At 45.8% G+C, this 21956-nt stretch overlaps 1 protein-coding gene across 1 annotated transcript; it reads left to right on the top strand.

The window, feature by feature from the left end:
* The first annotated feature begins 569 nt into the window (after positions 1-569).
* UQCC2 (ubiquinol-cytochrome c reductase complex assembly factor 2) lies at positions 570-21866 on the top strand. Its single transcript, XM_024766295.1, has 4 exons — positions 570-741; positions 17948-18022; positions 18863-18932; positions 21684-21866. The coding sequence occupies exons 1-4, from the start codon at positions 604-606 to the stop codon at positions 21809-21811; spliced, it is 411 nt and encodes a 136-aa protein (XP_024622063.1). The 5' UTR covers positions 570-603; the 3' UTR covers positions 21812-21866.
* The last annotated feature ends 90 nt before the right edge of the window (positions 21867-21956 follow it).

The following is a 21956-nucleotide window of genomic DNA, read 5'->3' as shown; positions in this document are numbered from 1 at the left end:
AATCAACCCAGATGACGTTGCTCAAGCAGGGAAAAGTAGCTGGCTTGGGGAGGGGGCGCTCAAAAGGATACTGATAGAAGCTGGGGAAAGAGGGACAGAGCTGAGTAGCACCAAAGAAGGAATTGTGGCAGATCACCAAATGGTAGCGACAGGTACAGGGACTGTGAGAAAGGGGAGGGGGACTGCGAACCACGTGTGCATGCTACGTGATTAAGTTCAAACACATCTTCATCGAATAACCACTTGTATTTACATGCAAATGTAGTCGCTTATGCAATTAGCAGAGGTCTCAGAGGAGGGTTTTTTAGTCTGGAGCTTGTGCAGTCACTGAAAAAGAGAAGCAAGCTATCCCCGGTGTACTCCACGACTGACTTGCCCCTGGGAACCGGGCTGGTTCCAGGAGGACGAAGACTGAATCAGCCGGCCCTGCAGAGACAGGAGAGCAGCGGCCCCGCCCGGAAAGCAGCAGGGCGCCGGCCAAGTAGCGCATGCTCACTCCTCCCTCCCACCCCACCTCTTCGGGAAGCCGGCGATGCTTAGTGCGCAAGCTCCACCTGTTCCCGCCGACTCCTCCCTCAGGGGCGGAGACAAGCAGGCCCCAAAATGGCGGCTAGCCGCTACAGGCGTTTTCTTAGACTCTGTGAGGAATGGCCAGTGGACGAGACCAAAAGAGGCCGGGACTTGGGCGCTTATCTGCGGCAGCGGGTAGCGCAGGCCTTTCGGGAGGGAGAGAACACCCAGGTGACCAGACTGTGGGGTCCGCCTGCGGCGGGGAGGCGGTTGGGGCGAGGGGAGGAAAGGAGGTGGCAGGGCGGGGCCCACGAGCGGGCTGGCGGCGGGGCCCCGCGCTTGCGCGCGCCTTTCCTCCCTGGCCGCGCGTACCCGGGGACCCTCTTAACGCCCGGGGAAACTGCGGAGAGCGGTGATCCTATCCTCTACTCAGTACTTTCACCTGGCTGCACGTTGGAGGTTCCTGAGGAGCTTTTTAAAAATCTAGATACCTGGGACCATCTGATTCTTATTGAATCAGAATCTCTGGGGGTGAGGCCTTGCCCTCAGTGTTTTTAAAAGCTCTCGATGATTCAGGGTGCAGCCAGGGTTGAGTCCCACAACACCAGTCCTAGGTGGTGACAGTCATAGGCTTTTTGCTCCCCTGACACGATGCCATTACCTCGAAGTGTTGTGCAGTGATTGAGCTGATGCCCAAGGACCTATGCAGGGTCCCCGCTAAGCCTTGGTGTGCTTCCTGGGCCCTTGTAAGCCCGTGCGGCAGGTTTGAGTCCTCACCCCGTGCCCGTGTGTGTGAGTAGTAGACCTATGTTCTTGCTGTCCTCCAGGTTGGTGCTGCACTTCTGGGATTTGTTCATTCATACAGCACAAACTTACGGAACACCCACCTTGTGCCAGGAACCGTTCCAGGTGCTGGGGAGACAGTAGTTAATTAGATGAGGTCCTGCCCACATGAAATTTTAAGTTTACGTCCTAGCTCAGGACACAATAAGCAAGTAGACACACGTAGGCAGTGCAGAGAAGTACTATGATGGATATGAAATAGAGTAGCATGGTAAAAGGGTAATATTAGTTATGATAGATAAAGGCTTACTGAGGAGGTGACACATAGATGAGACCTAAGGGAAGACGATGAGCCAACAATGAACACTTGGTGTTCTTTCAGGCAGTGCAATGGTCCTGAGGCAGGAAGCAGGAAGAAAGCCCAAGTGGCTGAAGGGTAGTGAGTGAAATGCCATTTTCTAAGAGTTGAGTCAGAGGAGGACAGGAGTCAGGCACGGTAGGGTTTTATAGGCAGGCTCTGGTTAGGGGTTGGATTTTATCATAAGACCAGTGAGAAGCCTCTGGGGAGGTTTAGTCAGGGGACTGATGTGACTTAGTTTACTGTTTTTTTTAAAGCTCACTCTGGCTGTACCAGTGAATGGATTATAGGGAGGCAAGAATAGAAACAGTCACTCTGGTAGCCCAGGCAGGAAATGGTGGTGGCTTGGAAGATGCAGCACAGGAGATGGAAGTGGCCACATTGGGGTTGCAATGTGAAGGTTGCATCAACAGGACTTGCTGATGTATTGGATATAGGGTAAAGGGAAAGAGGAACCAAGGCTAACACCTAGATGGTTTTGGCCTGAGCGACTCGGTGCAAGGTGGTGCAGTTTGCTGAGATGGGGAAGACAAGATGAGGAGCAGGTGGGGTGTGGGGAGAACATCTTTAGTTTGGTGTTAAGACATGTTAAACTTGAGATGCAAAGTGGATTTACTTTCAAGTGGAAATGTCAAAGTAGACAGTGGGATATTTGAGCCTGGGGCTCAGGCAAGAGGTCAGACACATGAGATGTGACACATACACACACAGCCTGAAGAAATGACTTTTGCGAAATTTGGCCACAACCTGTCAAAGCAGGAGCATGGCTTTTTGGCAACTTAGCCCAACCCAGACCCAAACCAGCCCACCTAATGGAGCAAGGACAACATGCCCGGTGGCATCATCGAAACCAAGTGCTGACTGGGTGGTGGGCATGGACGGAGTGTCTGGCTCAGGGCTTTGTTGGGGGGGGTTGGGGTGTCACACAACACTGAGGGCCTTCACACTTCTTACAGTGGTCTTCACTGGCCCGTAGTATAAAGATCTTGAAGGCAAGAGTCATAGTCCCAACTCTGCAAATCCCACAGCCCATAGACTTTCTAGGGCTATGCTCCCTTCACATATTCAGTGTGAGCTTCCTGAGAATAGAGACGGTGCTATTTTTATCTTTCTCCCCACAGTGTCTAGCATAGTTCCTGGCACATAAAAGACACTCGGTAAATGTCTGAATGAATGGGTAAATAAATGATTGGTTATGGCTCGTGAGACAAAAATCATTTGAATATAGTTGCAGATGTAGCAGAACTAGATGGAGAGAAGTAGTAAAGAGTGAGAAGGGAATATGTCTGTGCCCTGAGTGGTGAGAATTAATTTGTGAGCTTACTCTGTGTGGGGAACTGCAGGAACTACAGAAGAGGGACATAACCTGGTCCTTATCACCAAGGAGCCTACAGTTGGACAGACACGTGACTTACTTTAATGAACTTCGAATGGTGAAACCAGCCAGCAGAGACGCTGACAGAGGCTAGATCCCTGGGGAGGTGAGAGTATGACATTCACCTGCTTGACTGTTAGTGTAAGAGGAACCAGAAAAGGAGGGTAGAGCTTTCCCTTTTGCAGTTGTCATCTTTTGTCGTCACCTAGGCAGATAGTTCTGATGAGTAGAAGGCCCACACGAATGTGAGTCACGGCTGCAGATGCAAGTCATGGCTCGGTTGATGGTTCCAGAGCAGCTCACGAGTGCATCCCTGGTAGAGTGAACCAGTGCATCATGATGGCAGCAGGCACATGACTCAGGACCACTGTTGTGGTACCTCATCCTGATGTCATCCAGGAATGCACCTGGGCTTAGTAAATCTTGGTGGTAATTTTTAGAAGGAGCAGTCCCTTGCTGGAATTGAGAACAGTGCTGTGAGTCACTCCCACTGACACCCCCGGATCATTTATAAAGAACTTGAGAAAGCTGGCAGCCAGGGGCAGGCACTCGACCCAGTCGACTGATCGATGCGGAGCTCCCCCTCGGTTATGCCATGTGCCAGAAAGACAGGACTAGAGGGGGAGGCAGCTCTCCTCCGCCGCGTGTTTGTTCCTGTGGAGGAGAGGAGCAGGCAGTCCTGCTCTCAGCCTTGTGGCTTCCTGCATCTGAACAATAACGCTGAACGCGTGTGTGACACACTTACATGCATGGTCTCAGTCTATTCCTTAGTGCAGCTGCGTTGAGGTCTCCATCGCTGTTCCCATTTTACAGGTGAAGAAACAAAATCTGAAAAGAAAAACAGCTTATTCGGGGTTCCCCAGGAGTTGAATGGCAAGACACGTGAGCGTTGTCTTCTTTGTGCCTGAGCTATCCTCAGCTCCCATTCCTCCCAAGTTATTTCTTCTTGTTAGAAAGGCCTCTTGTTCCGTGAACTTCAAGCCCTCCCTTGCCCTCACTTCCTGCTCAAGACCTCTTTGGACCATGGACAGTTTTGGCAAAGAATTAAACATCCTTCTGTTTACCCACCTGCTTTTCTTTGGCCCAGCCCCTGCCTACCCAGCGTGGATGGGGAAAAAGATGGTCCTCAGGTGGGACACCAGCACAGAAGAGCCAGAACCACTAGAAAGCAAATTAATCATTCAGACTTGAAACCAGGGTACAAAAATAACTGCCTCCATTTATTCCACTACAGATTGCCCTTTGGGGAGTCTCACGGTCCACCCTAAACCCACCAAGAAGGAGGTGGGAAGCAGAAACACACTAAACACCTCTTACACCCTCTCTCCTATTGTGCAGTTTTTTAAAGCTAATGTTTATGGATTTTGCCCCGTTTCAGTTCAGTTTCCCTAAGAGAACGCATGTTCCCTGCAGCCCCAAGAGCTTAATAAAATAATCACAACATGGGGGAAGGTGGCAAAACAACAGTAATTGTTGACTTAAGTACAGGGGAAGGTGCAAACTCTTCTAATGAGTTCATTAGATGCACAGGCAGCTTCCTAAAAGGTCCGTGGCAGCACCCACTTATCCAGCACGGGGCACAGCTCTGAGGAGCCACCCAGGAAGGGGCTCGCCCACCAGGGAGTTCTTGAATTAAATACCCAGGTTGAAATAATAGTGGCCCCGTTTGAAAGGAGTTGAACTTTGTCTTGGATTGGCAGTAATGTAGGTGATATGTCCAACACCTCAGAGGGGAATTCAAAGGTTTTCTGTGATTCTGTTTTCTCAGTCATCCAGTCGGGGCCTGGTCTGTGGCTCAGTGTGGCGGGGTGTAGCCCTGTGTGTGTTGGCAGTGGTGATGCCATCCAGCGTTACCCACCCCTGTGTGTGGGTCCTCTGAAGTCCAGTTTTTGAGGAGGGGCCTGAGAACAGATTATGTGATTTTTTCTTTTTCGGTAAGTGGGCCTCTCACTGTTGTGGCCTCTCCTGTTGTGGAGCACAGGCTCCGGACGTGCAGGCCCAGTGGCCGTGGCTCACGGACCCAGCCACACCATGGCATGTCGGATCTTCCCGGACCGGGGCACGAACCCGTGTCCCCTGCATTTGCAGGCGGACTCTTAACCACTGCGCCACCAGGGAAGCCCAGATTATGTGATTTTTAGTTGTAATATTGAGCCCACTGCAAAACAGCCCTTGTGAGGAGAATCATGTCAGAGAGGGAATGCAGGCATCTCCATCTCTTTTTCTCCCCCAGTTCCAGATGGAGCTGGAGGGAGTTAAAGTAGTGTTTAGACCAAGGCATGGCAGTTTTCTAGGCATGTTTAGAGATGTAGGTGCTCCTCCTGGAGGGCTAGATTATCCACCACTTTCAGTGGGTTACCACTTAGAGATCTTTGGGTCTGCCTGTTGCCTTCTGGAGTAATGCAGCTTTGTGAGGCCTTCAGTGTTGTCTAATCCAGCCTGTGTCCCACCGCCTCACCACACTCCAGCGTGTGCCCCAGCCCCAATGAGGGCTTCTTCTCATTGCCTCCCAAATTGGTCATAATGTAAATGGTTCTTTTTTTTTTTTTAAGTATATTTGATTTATAGCGTTGTGTTAGTTTCAGGTGTACAACAAAGCAATTCAGTTATATTGGGTTGGCCAAAAAGTTCATTCAGATTTTTCTGTAAGATGTTACCTGTTACCCCCTTTATACTATATATAAACTATACATGTATATACTATATATATGTTCTTTTTCAGATTCTTTTCCATTATAAGTTATTATAAAATAATGAATATAGTTCCCTGTGCTATACAGTAGGTCCTTGTTGTGTATTTTATACGTAGTCTATATCTGTTAATCCCAAACTCCTAATTTGTCCCTCCCTCCCCCCTTTCCCCTTTGGTAACCATAAATTTGTTTTCTATGTCTGTATCTGTTTCTGTTTTGTAACTAAGTTCATTTGTATCATTTTTTAGATTCCACAAATAAGTTATATGATATTTGTCTTTCTCTGACTTATTTTCTCCAAGTCTATCCATGTTGCTGCAAGTGGCATTACTTCATTCTTTTTTTATGGCTGAGTAATATTCCATTGTATCTGTGTACCATATCTTCTTTATCCATTCATCTGTCGACAGGCATTTAGGTTGCTTCCATGTCTTGGCTATCGTAAATAGTGCTGCAGTGAACATTGGGGTGCACGTATCTTTTCTAATTAGAGTTCTAGTCTTTTCCAGATATAAGCCCCGGAGTGGGATTGCTTGATCATACCGCAATTCTATTTTTAGTATTTTAAGGAACCTTCCTACTGTTCTCCATAGGGGCTGTACCAGTTTACACTCCCACCAGCAGAGTAGGAAGGTTCCCTTTTCTCCACACACTCTCCAGCATTTGTTATTTGTAGACTTTTTTTTTTTTTTTTTTGCAGTACGCGGGCCTCTCACTGCTGTGGCCTCTCCCGTTGCGGAGCACAGGCTCCGGACGCGCAGGCTGAGTGGCCATGGCTCACGGGCCCAGACCCTCCGTGGCATGTGGGATCTTCCCGGACCAGGGCACGAACCCGTGTCCCCTGCATTGGCAGGCAGACTCTCAACCACTGCACCACCTGGGAAGCCCTATTTGTAGACTTTTTGATGATGGCCATTCTGACTGGTGTGAGGTGACACCTCGTTGTAGTTTCGATTTGCATTTCTCTAATAATTAGTGATGTTGAGCATCTTTTCATGTGCCTATTGGCCATCTGTATTTCTTCTTTGGAGAAATGTCTATTTAGGTCTTCTGCCCATTTTTCGATTGGGTTGTTTTGTTGTTGAGGTGTATGAGCTGTTTGTATATTTTGGAACTTAAGCCCTTGTCAGTTGCAATGTTTGCAAATATTTTCTCCCAGTCCATAGGTTGTCTTTTTGTTTTGTTTATGGTTTCCTTTGCTGTGCAAAAGCTTTTAAGTTTGATTAGTTTATTTATTTAATTTATTTATTTCTTTATTTAGTTTATTTATTAAGTTTGATTTGTTTATTTTTTCTTTCATTTCTTTTGCCTTGGGAGACTGACCTAAGAAAACATTTGTATGATTTATGTCAGAATGTTTTGCCTGTGTTCTCTCTTCTAGGAGTTTATAGTGTCATGTCTTATATTTAAGTCTTTAAGCCATTTTGAGTTTATTTTTGTGTATGACGTGGGGAGTGTTCTAACTTCATTGATTTACATGAGGCTCTCCAGCTTTCCCAATACCACTTGCTGAAGAGAATGTCTTTTCTCCGTTGTATATTCTTCCAACTTTGTCGAAGAGTAATTGACTGTAGGTGTGTGGGCTTATTTCTGGGCTCTCTATTCTGTTTCATTGATCTATATGTCTGTTTTTGTGCCAGTACCATGCTATTTTGTTTACTGTAGCTTTGTAGTATTGTCTGAAGTCAGGGAGGGTTATGCCTCCAGCTTTGTTCCTTTTCCCCAGCATTGCTTTGGAATTCTGGGTCTTTTGTGGTTCCATATAAATTTTAGGATTATTTATTCTAGTTCTGTGAAAAATGTCATGGTTAATTTGATAGGGATCACATTAAATCTGTAGATTGCTTTGGATAATATGGCCAATTTAACAATTTTAATTCTTCCAATGCAAGAGCATGGGATATCTTTCCATTTCTTTGAATCATCTTCAGTTTCCTATATCAGTGTTTTATAGTTCTCAGCATATAAGTCTTTTACCTCCTTGGTCAGGTTTATTCCTAGGTGGTTTTATTATATATATATATATTTTTTTGATGTGATTTTAATAGGGATTTTTTTTAACTTTCTCTTTCTGATATAGAGAAATGCAACTGATTTCTTTATGTTAATATTGTATCCTGCTACCTTGCTGAATTCATTTATCTGCTCTAAAAGTTTTTGTGTTGAGTGTTTAGGGTTTTCTGTATAGAGTATCATGTCATCTGCATATAATGACAATTTTTACCTCTTCCCTTCTAATCTGGATACCTTTTCTTTCTTTTTCTTGTCTGATTGCTGTGACTAGGACTTCCAATATTATGCTGAATAGAAGTGGTAAGAGTAGGCATCCTTGTTTCATGCCAGATTTTAGTGGGAAGGCTTTCAGCTTTTCACTGTTGAATATTACGTTGGCTGTGGTTTTGTCAAAAAGAGCATTGATTATGTTGAGATGTGTTTCCTCTGTACCCACTTTGGTGAGAGTTTTTAATCATGAATGGATGTTGAATTTTATCAAATGCTCTTTCTGCATCTGTTGAGATGATCATGTGGTTTTTGTCTTTTCCTTTGTTTATGTGGTGTGTCATACTGATTGATTTGCATATGTTGAGCCATCCTTGCTAACTTGGGATGAATCTAACCTGATCATGGTGTATGATCCTTTTTATATGTTGTTGGATTTGGTTTGCTAGTATTTTATTGAGAATTTTTACATCTATATCAATCAAAGATATTGGCCTGTGATTTTCTTTTTTGGTGGTGTCTTTGTCTGGTTTTGGTATCGGGGTGATGGTGGCTTCATAGCATGACTTTAGGAGTGTTCGCTCCTCTTCAGTCTTTTGAAGAAGAGTTTCAGAAGGATCAGTTTAAGTTCTTTGTATGTTTGGTAGAATTCCCTAGTGAAGCCATCTGGTCCTGGACTTTTGTTTGCAGGGAGTTTTTTTTTTATTACAGATTCTGTTTCACTTCTAGTGATCAGTCTGTTCAAATTATCTATCTCTTCTTGGCAATTCCCTGGCGGTCCAGTGGTTAGGACTTGGCACTTTCACTGCCATGGCCTGGGTTCAATCCCTGGTCAGGGAACTAAGATCCTGTGAGGCATGCAGCGTGGCCAGAAAACCCCCAAATTATCTATTTCTTCTTGATTCAATTTTGGTGGGATGTATGTTTCTAGAAACTTGTCCATTTCTTCTGGGTTGTCCAGTTTGTTGGCATATAATTGTTCATAGTATTCTCTTATGGCTTCTTGTATTTCTGTGGTATCAGTTGTTATTTCTCCTCTTTCATTTCTTACTTTGTTTATTTGGGTCCCCTCTTTTTTCTTCTTGGTGAGCCTAGCCAGAGGTTTGTTGATTTTTTTCTTTCAAAGAACCAGCTCTTGGTTTTATTGATTTTTTTTCTTTTTTTTTTAATCTCTATCTTATTTATTTCCTCTCTGATCTTTATTATTTCCTTCCTTCTGCTGACTTTAGGTTTTGTTCGTTCTTCTTTTTCTAATTCTTTTAAGTGGTAGGTTGGGTTGTTTATTTGAGATTTTTCTTGTTTTTTTGAGGAAGGTCTGTATTGCTATGAACTTCCCTCTAAGAAATGCTTTTTGCGGCATCCCATAGATTTTATATGGTTGTATTTTCATTGTCATTTGTCTCAAGGTATTTTTTAATTTCCTCTTTGAATTCGTCATTGACCAATTGGTTTTTTAATAACTTGTTTAGTCTCTGTGTAATCGTTTTTTTTCCTCGTGTCTCTTTCTGTGGTTGACTTCTAGTTTCATGCCATTATGGTCAGAAAAGATGCTTGAAATAATTTCTATCCTCTTAAATTTATCAAGGCTTGTTTTGTGTCCTAATATGTCGTCTACCCTAGAAAATGTGCTATGTGCACTTGAAAAGAATGTGTATTCTGGTTTTTTTGGATGTAGTGTCCTGAAAATACCAAATTAAGTCTAACTGTTCTCTTGTGTCATTTAGGATCTCTGTTGCCTTATTGATTTTCTGTTTGGAAGATCTGTCTGTTGATGTCAGTGGGGTGTTAAAATCTCCTACTTTTATTTTATTCCCATCAATTTCTCCCTTTATGTCTGTTAGTATTTGTTTTATGTATTTAGGTGCTCCTAAAGCATATATTGGGTTCATATATGTTAATGAGTGTAATATCCTCTTCTTGCATCAATTGTTTTGTCATTATATAGCATCCCTCTTTATTGCCTTTGTTTTGGGTTTTGTTTTTCTCTTAAATAAATTTATTTATTTATTTATTTTTGGCTGCGTTGGGTCTTCGTTGCTGCACGCGGGCTTTCTCTAGTTGCAGCAAGCAGGAACTACTCTTCATTGTGGCGTGCGGGCTTCTCATTGCGGTGGATTCTCTTGTTGCATAGCACGGCTCTGGGCATGCTGGCTTCAGTAGTTGTGGCACACAGGCTCAGTAGTTGTGGCTCTTGAGCTCTAGAGTGCAGGCTCAGTAGCTGCAGCTCATGGGCTTAGTTGATCCACGGCACATGAGATCTTCCCGGACCAGGGTTCAAACCCATGTCCTCCACATTGGCAGGTGGATTCTTAACCACTGTGCCACCAGGGAAGTCCCTATGGCCTTTGTTTTAAAGTCTATTTTGTCTGATATGATATTGTGACCCCCCGCTTCTTGTGATTTGTGTTTCTGTGAAATATCTTTTTCCATCCCCTCATTTTCAGTCTGTGGGTGTCCTTTGCCCAAAAGTGGGTCTTTTGTAGGCAGCGTGTTGTAGCCTCTTGTTTTATTATCCAATCTGCCATTCTGTGTCTTTTGGTCAGAGCATTTAGTCCATTGACATTTAAGGTAATTATTGACAGGTATGTATTTATTGCCATTTTAAATCTGGTTTTCCAGTTGATTTTGTATTTCTTCTTTGTTCCTTTCTTTTTGTTTTTCCTTTTGTGGTTTGATGGTTTTCATTTGTATTACACTTGAGTTCTCTTCTTTTTGTTTTTTTGTGAATCTGTTGTATGTTTTTGATTTGTGGTTACCCTGGTTTTCAAGTATGTTAACCCATTACTGTATCTGCTTGCTTTAGACTGGTAGTAATATAAGCTTAAACACATTCCAAAAAATCTACATTTTCTTACTCCCCTCTCCCAAGTAAGAACAATTTGATTCTGATGTCCTATTTTACATTTTCATGTTTATCCTTTTGGCATTCATTGTAGTTATAATTGCTTCCACAAATTTTTTTTGATTTTTTTGTTTAAATGTATGTTCTGGTTTATTTAAGTGATCTGCAATCCTTTCATATATTTGCTTTTCCTATTGTGATTTTTCCCTTTCCTATAGATTCTTTCTTCTTTTCTATTTAGAGAAGACCTTTCAGTATTCTTTTTAGGTTAGGTCTAGTATTGCTGTATTCTTTTAGTTTTTGCTTGTGTGAGAAATTCATTATCTCTCCTTCTATTATAAATGATAATCTTGCTGGGTAGAGTATCATAGGTTGCAGGTTTCTCCCTTTCAGGACTTTGAATATATCTTGCTACTCCCTTCTGGCCTGCAAAGTTTCTATAGAGAAATCAGCTGATAGCCTTATGGGAGTTCCCTTGTAACTTACTCTTTGTTTTTCTCTTGCTGCCTTTAAAATCCTCTCTTTATCTTTAACTTTTGCCATTTTAATTATGATATGTCTTGGTGTAGGTCTGCTTGGGTTCATCTTGTTTGGGACCCTGTGTGCTTCCTGTACCTCAATATTTGTTTCCTTCTTTAGGTTTGGGAAATTTTCAGCCATAATTTCTTTAAATACATTTTCGATTCCCTTTTCTCTTTCTTCTTCTGGGATCCCTATTATGCCTAGATTGGCACGCTTTGTGTCCCATAGGTCTTTTATATTGCTTTCATTTTTTTTTTCCATTTGTCTTTTCGTCTGCCGCTCTGATTGGGTGATTTCCATTATTTTGTCTTCCAAATCACTTATTCATTTTGCATTATTTAGTTTTCTATATATTGCCTTTAGCTCAGTTTTCATCTCGGCAATTAAGTTGTCTGATTTTGATTGCCTCCTCTTTATAGTTCTTAGTTACAGTGATCTGCATTGCTGTCGATAGCTTTTCTTAGCTCCTTCAGCATTTTTGTTACCTTCTTTTTGAACTCAGGGTCTGGTAGACTGGAGAGGTCTGTTTCATTGTTTTTTTAGGGGATTTCTCTTGTTCTTGTAATTGGGAGTGGTTCCTCTGCTTTTTCATTTTACTTATATTACTCTGACTCTATGAATTTAGGGGAAACATTATCTACTGTGGTCATGGAGGGCTGTTTTTACATGGAAACACCCCTGTGTAGCCTGTGTGAGTCTAACATTTTTGGTGCAAAGGCTGTTTTTGGTATGGATGCCTGCCATGTCTTTCCTCAGGGTGTGCTGGCCCCTCTCCCCTTGATAGGGGGTGTGATTGTTGTGGTGACCAGAGCCTGCACTGGATGTTGGGCAGGACCTCCTCTTTGCTCTGTGGTTGTCACAGCCCTATCAGGGGCAGCGTCTGCTCCCCAGTTGTTGAAGTAGAAGCCCCCAGATCCGGTCCTAAACTGTGGTGTGAGGTAGGTGGGACAGGAGCGCTCCCACTGGGAAAGGAGCTGCTGTGTATTCCTCCCCAAGAGTTGTCTGCCCGGACATGCACTCTGTAACATCTCCTGTCACCTGGTGTGCGTGCTCAAAAAGTACACTGTTGTTGACACTGCCTTCGGCCCCACCTCTGCTGTGGGAATACCAGTAATCAGCTCAGATATCAGCCCTGCTTCTGTGTGTGCGTGCCCACAAAGTTTGTTTTTGCTGGCACTAGACCTGCCTCAGCTGGGGGAGTGCCAGTAATCAGCTCAGATGTCCTGTAGACGCTGCCGCTGGCGTGAATTTGCTGAAGTCACGCACCTGCCAGGAATCAGTTCAGATTTCAGCCCTACCTCTGCGTGTTGGCAATCCACTGGCGCTTGTGTGCTCCCAGAGCTCATAATGGCGGAGCCGTGCCTGCTGTGAGCACCCAGAGAATGAGGCCAATGTGGTGGGGTCACGCCCCCCGCAACCCCGCTTCACACGCACGTTGACAGTAGACCTGGGCTCCATCCTGCACACAGCACCCCCAGCCTCGCCCTGGACCACACTCCAAGCCTTTCAGGCTGTCTCTGCGCAGCCAGAGTGCGTCCTCTGAAGGCCAAGTTCCAGCCCCCAGCCGCTCTGCACACCAGCAGGCATGTGTCTTGGGCTGGGAAGTGCAGCAAGGTAGCGTGGACTGTCTGTGCTGGTCTCCCTCTGTCCTGCCTGCCACAGGCCGGCTGCTGTGCTCTCCTCTGAGGCTCCCTGTCTGTCCCAGTGGACCTCCCAGTCAGTGAAGGGGGTTCCCAGGGTAAAGGAACCTCTCCCCTTTGAAAGCTCCCTCCTGGGGCACAGGTCCCGTCCTGATTCCTGCTTTTTTTTTTTTCTTTCATCCTATCCAGTTATGTGGTGATCTTTCTTGCAGCTTTGGTTGTATGAGATCTTCTGCCAGTGTTCAGTGGATATTCTGTGAGAATTTTTCGACATGTAGATGTGTCTTTCATGTATTTGTGGGAGGACGTGAGCTCCACGTCCTTCTATTCTGCCATCTTGATCTCTGCTCCCAGGTTCTTAACCTTTGAGAACCTAGTGCACTGTGGACCAAAGCCCAGACACAGAGGTTGTCAAGAATCTGGTGGCTTCCCAGGCCTTGAAGCACTCCTTGGCGCAGCTTAAGACCCTGCCTGCCTGGACCATCCTTGTCCCCCTGCCTTTTCATGCCTCTTCCTCCCAGTCCCTCCTCTGATCCCCACTCTGCCCAGCTCTGAAGTCTACACTCCTCAAAGTGAGGGACTCTGACTCCCCATCACTCTGTGACCTGTCACTGCAGTGAAACGCAAACCTGCCCTGTAAGGGAACCACACCTGCCATGTGAGCCAGGCCTGGTAACTAGCTCCTGCTTCTGATCTCCTGTAACTCTTGGCACTCAGTTACACTCTGTCCTGGTCATTTTTTATTCTTAATGTGTGTGTATCTTGTCTCAGCTTGATTGCCAACTTCTCTGGAGCCGAGGCTGGGTCTTTATGTCCCCTCACAGCTGCCTAGCAGAGCTCTCTACATAGTAGATGCTCAAGAAATAGATTTTCAGTTGAATTCAAGGGAATAGACTCCCATAATGGAATGAACTCATTTCGGAAGTTCATTACCAAGTCATGAAAACCTTTTCTCATAGATCCTTCTGGACTGAATCCAGCTCTACCTTAATTAGCAAAGCAATTTGCAACACGTTCCCAAAAGTGCTTATGCATCCCTTTGTGTGACTGGAATAGGGGCTGCTGTACCAGTTGCTGTCACCACCCAAAATTCAATTTTGAAAATCAAAATCAGTGCCTGCGGCAGTGATGTAGATTTGTATGTATAAAAGTTTAATATGGTAAAGAGAAATTTACTGGCGACTGAGGGGGGGAAATGCAAAAGGAGCCAAAATAGAGCCAAAAAGGACACTTTGTCACTTGAACATCTATTTTATTCACATTTAGGGAGCAGAGCTGAATTTTTCATAATATCCCACTGCTGCCTTTTTTAAACCCAGCTTTGCTATTAGTCCTAAAATGTCCATAATCTCATTAGGTGTGAATGCAAAATCAGGTAGTTTATAGCTTGTATATAAGAATATTTCTAAAAGTGCACAGTGCACTTCATTGGGAAAACTGCATTTCAAAATTCAGCGATGTTTGCGCTGGAGTCTGTGAATAGAGTGTGGGATGTAGGTATGTGGTGAGGCTTCCGGAATTAGACAAGTATTTCTATTGATGTACTTTTAAGTAGTAAATAAGACAATTTTGTAATTGCTGAGCTTGGATTGGGTGTGACTAGGAACCCAGAATTGGCCTTGGCTCCATCTCTGCTTAGGCAGTAATAACTTGGCTTGAAGTTGCCGTACCTCAAACTCTCATCACCTCCACTGAGCTACTTTTACAGCCTCGTACAGACACCTTCTGACCTCAGATGAGAAATTGGGTGACAAGGTCCTTTTTTGGTGATTTGTTATTTATAGGTGCTTCTCAGATTATTCTTTGAGGTGCCAGGCTTTATGGAAAGTATCTGGGAGACTGTCTCTTTAATACTGAAGGACTTTTGAGAGGTTCAGGGAACACAGAGGGTCACTTTGGTTTTTGAGCAATGCTCTGTACGGTGACCCCATCCTCTCTCTCTGTGTCCCTCCCCTCTGCCCTACTTCTGTGTCGGAGGTGGGAAAAGCTGAGCAGGAAGGAGACACCCTGCTCGCCCCACCGAGGGTACAGACGGAGGTGGCTGAGCAGCCCTCCGGCCAGCTCTCACTGTTAGATTTGGAGGAAAGGCAGGAGGGGACTCCTTTTGGCAGCATCTCTGAAGGTGAGGATCTGGTGGGAGCGCGGGTCTGGTGAGGACGCGATGTGTTGGTGGTCTGCCAGCAGTGAGGGAGCCCGGGAGAGAGGCGCTGGGCAGAGGCAGTGCTGTGAATGCCTTTCTTAATTAAGAGCTGGGTTGGGAGGGTGGTCGGTGGTGGTGGGAGGGGAAGGTCGGGTTGCACGGCCATCAGGTGGAGGACAGGTGCTGCAGACAGCCACTCGCTCAGCAGAGACCAAGGGTCAGTGCGTGATCCCCGCCAAGCTGATCATGAAACACTTGGGGACCACTGAGAGCCATCAAGCTCGGGGCCGGAGGTCCAGTCAGGGACAGAGTGAAGCTTCGGTGGTTTTCCATCCCTTCATCACTTCACCTCCAGCCATACCCGGCAGTCACACCAGCAGCACTGATCCGCTGATGTGTCCTAATTGCTGTTCCCTGGGCGTGTGCATGAGCTGGTCCTGTGCCTGGAGAGCCCCCACGTCCTACTGGTAACTTCCGCCCACCCTCGCCGTGACCCTTGGCAGGGCTTCCAGGGGCCCTCCACGCACCCCTCATTCCGCTGTCACCGGCATCATCCTGAAGTCTTCTTTCGCCTTGTAGTTAGTGCAGTAAAGGCCTGTGTTTACTATAACTGTTTACTACTAATAGTAGCCAAGACTAATCCCTCACATTCATCAGTGTTCCTGGCCCTGAATTCAGAGCAGTCCAGGCATTACCTTACTTATCCTCACATCGCCCTCAGAAATAGGGACAATTATTATCTTTTCTTTTAAAAGAAAAGTTAAGTTGGGCAGTATGTTTCAAAAATGTCAATGCTGGGAAGACAAAGGCCGAGGAGGTGTCCTGGCTGCAAGGAGAAAGAAACGTGACAGGTAGTGCAGGAGGCGATCCTGGGCCTAAAGGACTGATTTTTGCTATAAAGACTTTTACTGCGACAATTGACAGAGTTGGAGTATGGACAATGGAACAGATAGAAGTGTTGTATCAATGTTAAATGTCCTGAATTTGGTCATGGAACTGTGGTTATATGAGAGTGTCGTTCTTAGGAAACATACTGAAATATTATGTATATATAGATATAGAGAAGGATAAAGGAAAAGTGGGAAATTTTTTTTTTTAAGTGTCGGGGGCAGAGGGAGATGGAGTGATTTGCCCAGTACCCCTTAGCTGGTAAGGGATGAGATCCAAGTGCAGGCAGTTGGACTCCACAGCTCCCCACAGCTATGCACACCTGCTCTTACATGGGCCGGGCACACTGTAGGTTCTCTTAAATTTATAAGCAGACACATCTGTACAGGTATGAAGAGGGCAAGCAAATGATGAAATGCACAATTATCTTTTGATAATCTACATAATATTCTTTAAAAGTTTGGCTGGTGTTACCCTCTTTTTCCTTTTGCATCTTGTGCCTTCTGTTCGTCTGTCGTCTGGTTAGCTCGTAGTTTTGCACGCCCTGCTGAAGACAGAACATTCAAAACGCTTTCCCCCAAAGTGTATGCTGCAGAATTCTGTTCCAGCAGGACTTTCCTTGGAAGCGCCACCCGATAGGGAGTCAGACTCGTGTGTTAATATCCGTTCTTCTTTTTCAGCCTTTAGCCCCAGTGCACTCAAATAATGCCTTTGATCATTAGTCAACAAACACTGGCTGCCTCCTCAGCCCATCACCCTTTCTCTTCTGATGTGGCTGCCTGGGCGTTCTCATGATGGGTGGCCTGAACCTGGGGATGGATTGAGTGGAACTCAATGACAGGATTGTCTTTTTTGTTTGCTGTAAAGTGGGGACCTTATTTGACATGCACACGGAGGCAGAAGTGGAGCTGCCTATTAAAATGCTTAACTACTGATTTATTTATGCTCTGCCTTCTTCGAGAAAGGATTTAAGTTGGAAAAATCCATCATTTGAATTCTGGGAAAAAACATTGAAGAGAAAGTTTCATTCTGGGGAGCTTTCAGAATTCTTGGCAGAATAATGTAAGGAACTGTAGCTAAATAGTGGCAAAGGCAGAAGGAAGGGAAAACTTTCTAAGAGGTATGAGAGGGAAAAACCCACCTCTCATCTGCATGTTTTCCGCGTTCCCTGGAACTTCCAGCAGGGCCATCCGGAGTATTGCTTTCTTTCCCCCTTTCTATTTTCAAGGCTTCCTAACAGGACCTAACTGGATTCTCCCTCTTGGTTCTCCTCAGTTCACCTGTTTCATCCTAAAATACTACTTTCTTCATGTTTCTTTACTTGTAAAATTCAACAGCTCCCCACTTAGCACAGATGAAAGCTCAGATGATTTTTTTTCCTTTCATAAAAGAATCTTTATTTAATACATTTCATTTTGAAAGTTTAACTCAAAAAGCTGTTTCTTTTTCTCCCACCCAGGCTCTTTTACCTGCATGTTCAGGCCCTCAGCCAGATGGTCTGGTGTGAGGCATAGGTATAGATAGCACCCCTGCCTCCTCTGCCCTGCTCATGCAACCGCCCCCACCAGGAAGGCCCCCTCCACTCTCCCCAGCTCCTGTGCATCCTTCAGAAACCAGCTTAGTCTCACTTGCATGATCCGCTGACCTTCTCTGACTTCTTATGGCCCACATTGCCCCTAGCACTCCTGGAGTGTTGTGTTTTTACCGCAGTGCCTCCCACCACGGTGGCTTGCTGGTTCACAAGTCACAGGTGTTCAGCAAATGTTTGTTTGCCGGTTGAGTTTTCCTGCAGGTTGGGGAGCTGGCTGAGGTGGAGCCATTATTCCAAAAAGGTGATTTCTGACCGTGGGACCTGTGGTCAGAGAAGCCAGCTCTGAGCTGCAGGCCTGCTTCCTGTCCTTCCTGGAGGCATATGGTACAGACCCGTGTGGGGGCAGGGCTCATTTGCTCACTTTCTTGGAGGTTTTGTTTTTCAGGTTTCAGAGCCTGAGGCCTGCGATCAGATGTACGAGAGCTTAGCACGGCTCCATGCAAACTACTACAAACACAAGGTGAGTGGGCCACAGTCTTTTGTGTTGTCCCCAGCCCTCCGACTGGAGATGACCAGTAAGAGTGAGTGAAATCTGATTATACGATGTTCTGTAAAGAATTGTGGTTTTGCTACTTTCAAATGTAACCAGTAATTTCAACCAAGCCAACTAAGGCACCTGGTAGAGGCTTTTAGGTCACCTAAATGAAAGCCGTTTTTAATTTTGAAGAAAAGCCATGTGTTTTATATGCCAGTGGGTGCTTCCGGGTGTGTCTGACACCTCTTGGATCTCACGCATATTTTCCCACCCCCTCTGACGGAACTGGTCTTCCCCACGCTCCGGTGATAAAGATGGGGTGACTGGGAAAGTCCTGTCAGACAAAGCTGGACCTCTGCTCGGCCCTGACATGATTGCTGTCAAATTCCGTTTAATGTGTTTTTTCCCCAGACTTGAGAAATGTGCTCAGTAACCACAGATTTACACGGCCAAATGCCTAGTCTGTATGAAGAGGGGATTTCTTCTAAATCCTCACTGCTCAAAGTGTGGTCTGTGAGCAGCAGCGTGGGCACCACCCGGGGGCTGGTTAAAATGCAGAATCATAGGCCCCACCCAGGCTCCCGAGGCCCAGCCTGCATTTTCCAGAGGGTTCAGGTGCGTGTTCAAGTCAGAGCCGCCTCTCCAGACCGGACTGGCTTGGCCTCCAGGTGGCGTTGCGCTTCTCCTTCTGGCCTCCAGACACCCATGGCCTGTGAACTGCAGTTAGAGCGTGGCTTCTCTCCAGGATCATCCAGTCCTGGGTTGTGCTGCAGAACTAATCTTCTCTCCCCTCCCTCTCTCTTCCCCTCTGCCCCGTGTGACCAGTACCCTCGCCCCAGAGACACAAGCTTCAGTGGTCTGTCCCTGGAAGAATACAAACTGATCCTGTCCACAGGTATGGAAAGCACAGCTGCTGCCCTTTCTGGTTGGTTTGCAAATGAGTCTTTGTGTTTGAGCGGCCAAGGGGAATTGTCTAATAAGACAGTTTTGCTTGATGGAAAGTCTTGTGGAATAGCCCACAGGAAATTCTGAAGCTACAGGGCTCATGCTTTTTTGGCCACAGAACATGGAGAAGGTCAAAGGCATTATTTAAAAAAAGCAAATCCATCTCGAGAGCTTTTAAATTCAAGGCTGGGCAGCAGGGAACAGGGGAATATGTATTTGCCAAATGGAAGTAGTTGAAATCAGGATGGAAGGAAAATAATTTTATCTTTATGGCCCTAAGGGGGCTTTATAAGCAGGAGGGTTTTAATTAAAACAAAAAGCCATTCAATAGACGTGTATGGGGATATCCGCCTAAGAGTTATCTGACCCAGGGGACGTGGTCTGTGGGTTAGATATGGGTTTGACTAGGTATGTTTTGGAGTCCTTGATAGACCGATTAACAAGAAAGGAAAAACCCTGTCTAGCCCGGCCCCTCCTTACTTCCCCATCTCCATTGTCACTGAAGGGGGACGTGGCGGGTGGTGGCAGGGGAGGCCTGGGTTGAAACAGGCAGGTTCTGGAAAATTAACTATTTTTATTGCCAAGGATACCACATATAAAAATAGGCTAACCTTTTCTGGGAGGGCACGGCCCTGAAACATTGCCTCCTGGTACTCTAGAAATTTCTCTTTCCTATTCCTCTGGCAGCCTTCAGCAACTAAGGTTTGAGAATTTAGGCTTCCAGAAAACTCTTAACCTTCTGAACAGATTAAAACCTGGTGGTGTCATCTGCTATTGTATGTTGACTGATACTATTTTTATATTTACTCCCTGGGAAACTGGGGTAGAGAGATTTTGGCCAGGCAGAATCACTTTATTGGCAATTTTTTTAAAATGTGTGTGTGTGTGTGTGTGTGTGTGTGTGTATATACACACCCACATAGTACCCCCATGTCCCTGGGCTCATGTAATTACCAGCATCGATGCACAGTGTCATTGTGAGGACCCCGAAGAGTTTGAGCAAAGTTTGAACTTGAAATTAGAATGGAAAGAAGTTCCAGAGGCTCAGCCTCTGCCTCTTGGTTAACTTCGGGACGTCTGAGTTCGGAGACAACGGGCCATAGCCAAGGAGGGGGAGATGTACGACTCCCCACCACTAGCCCGTGCTGCAGCTTGTCCTGGCTGGGAGCTCAGCCTTAGGAACTTAGCTGACAATTTGCTTTCACAGCAAGCCTCTTATTTTTGTTGTGACTCTGTGGAATAAGCTGAGTGTTTCCTCTGACAGGGCAGGACACCTTGCAGTGTTTGTCATGAGGATTTGAGGGCCTGGCAAGTCTGAAATGTGGCCGCAGTCTAAGTCCCGAGTGTGTCCATCCTGGCTTGGGGTCCCAGGAGTCTCTGAAGGAGGCCTTGGCACCCGTTTTGTGCCCCACAAAGGAAGCTGGACTTCTGGAAAAGTCCTGGGGTGGAATGCTGGCCAGGGTACAGTGCGTGTCCTAATTTAGTCAAGGGCCCACTGACAATAAATGTTAATAGATGATGTAAGTTACCTTTTTGTTCAGAAAAGCTATTCTTTTTCTCCAGAAGTTTTATTAAGAGATGAAAATCCAGGCTATGAAATTTAAATAATGTGAAAATCTAAACTTAAAATACAAGTAAAATTAGGTATCATAGAACTTTAGCCCTGGACAGACTTTAGACCAGTGGTTCTCAACCCGGGAGCGATTTTGTCCCCCAGGGACCTGTGGCAATGTCTGGAGACCATTTTAGTTGTCACAGCTTGCGGGGGAAAGGGCAGTTTGCTACTGACATCTAGTGGGTAGAGGCCAAGATGCTCCTGCAGTGCCAGGTCAGCCCCACAACAAAGAATTATCTGGCCCCAAATGTCACTGAGAAACCCTGCCTTTAGGGGGGAGGGGGGAGGGGGTGGATGTATGTTTTTAAACAGAGGCCCCACTGGCTCCCACCAGCTCCCGCTGCCTTCATGCCTGTGAAGATGGCTACGTTTTCTTGAGTGTGGGCCAGGTGCCAGGTACGTCACCTCCATTATTTACTTTAAGACTCACAACTTTTGAGGCAGGTGTTTTGATCTCCACTTTGCAGATGAGGAACCCGAGGCTCAGAGAGTTAACTGATTGCTTGAGGGGACCCAGTGTGGAAATGGTGGGCAGGGATGGGGGCCCAGGTCCAGCTCCCTCCCGGGTGCCTGCTCAACTCCACAGCGTGGGGTGGACCCAAGTGTCTGGGGTCAGATCCCAGCTCCACCACTTCCTAGCCGTGTAGCCTGCTCAAGTTCCTTAACTTCACTCTGCCTCAAGTTTCCACATCTGTAAAATGGAGACAGTAAGGTCTGTGTGGCTCAGGCCAGGTTTTGAGATAAGCCTCTGGGCCTGTGCGTTGTGTAGCTGATGCTACAGTGCCTTTTCTTTGCTCACGTGGAGCAGAGCGGAGAGGGCCCTGCTTAGATGCTGAATTATAATTGGATGTGAACAGAGGCCACTGTAAAGACGGTCTCTGGTACACAAGTGCTCATCCACAATTGCATTTCTTTGTCTGTTACCCTGCCTGATTTGCTGATCAGAAGTTGGGGCTACACTTCCCTTTCTTTCTTAGGAACATACTGTGAAAAGCGAGACATGCCTGTGTGGCGAAAGCCCTGTGGGGCCAACCTGTGTAATCATTTTAGACTTCAGCCTTTTTTTGTTGTCTTCTCCTTTTGCAGATACCTTGGAAGAGTTTAAGGAGATGAATAAAGGCATGTGGAAGAAACTGCAGGAGAAGTTTGCCCCCAGGGATCCCGAGGAGAAGCATAAGGCCTGGGCTCGGGCCTTAACACGCCCACATACCTAAGCTTAAAGTCGTGGACGCTGCCATTATCAATAAAATGCCCTGATTTCCCTTTCCTTGTAGTTCGGGAATCTCATCTGGCCTTCACAAGAAAGGAAGCCCTTGTTGCTGTAAAGAAAGCTCTGGCCTGAGGAGGGACGCCAGCTGA

Source organism: Neophocaena asiaeorientalis, unplaced genomic scaffold (assembly GCF_003031525.2).
Source record: "Neophocaena asiaeorientalis asiaeorientalis breed wild unplaced genomic scaffold, Neophocaena_asiaeorientalis_V1.1 scaffold46, whole genome shotgun sequence".
NCBI classification, from domain to species: domain Eukaryota; kingdom Metazoa; phylum Chordata; class Mammalia; order Artiodactyla; family Phocoenidae; genus Neophocaena; species Neophocaena asiaeorientalis.
The sequence above is the reverse complement of the archived record's forward strand: the minus strand, read 5'-3'. Positions and strand labels throughout refer to the sequence as shown.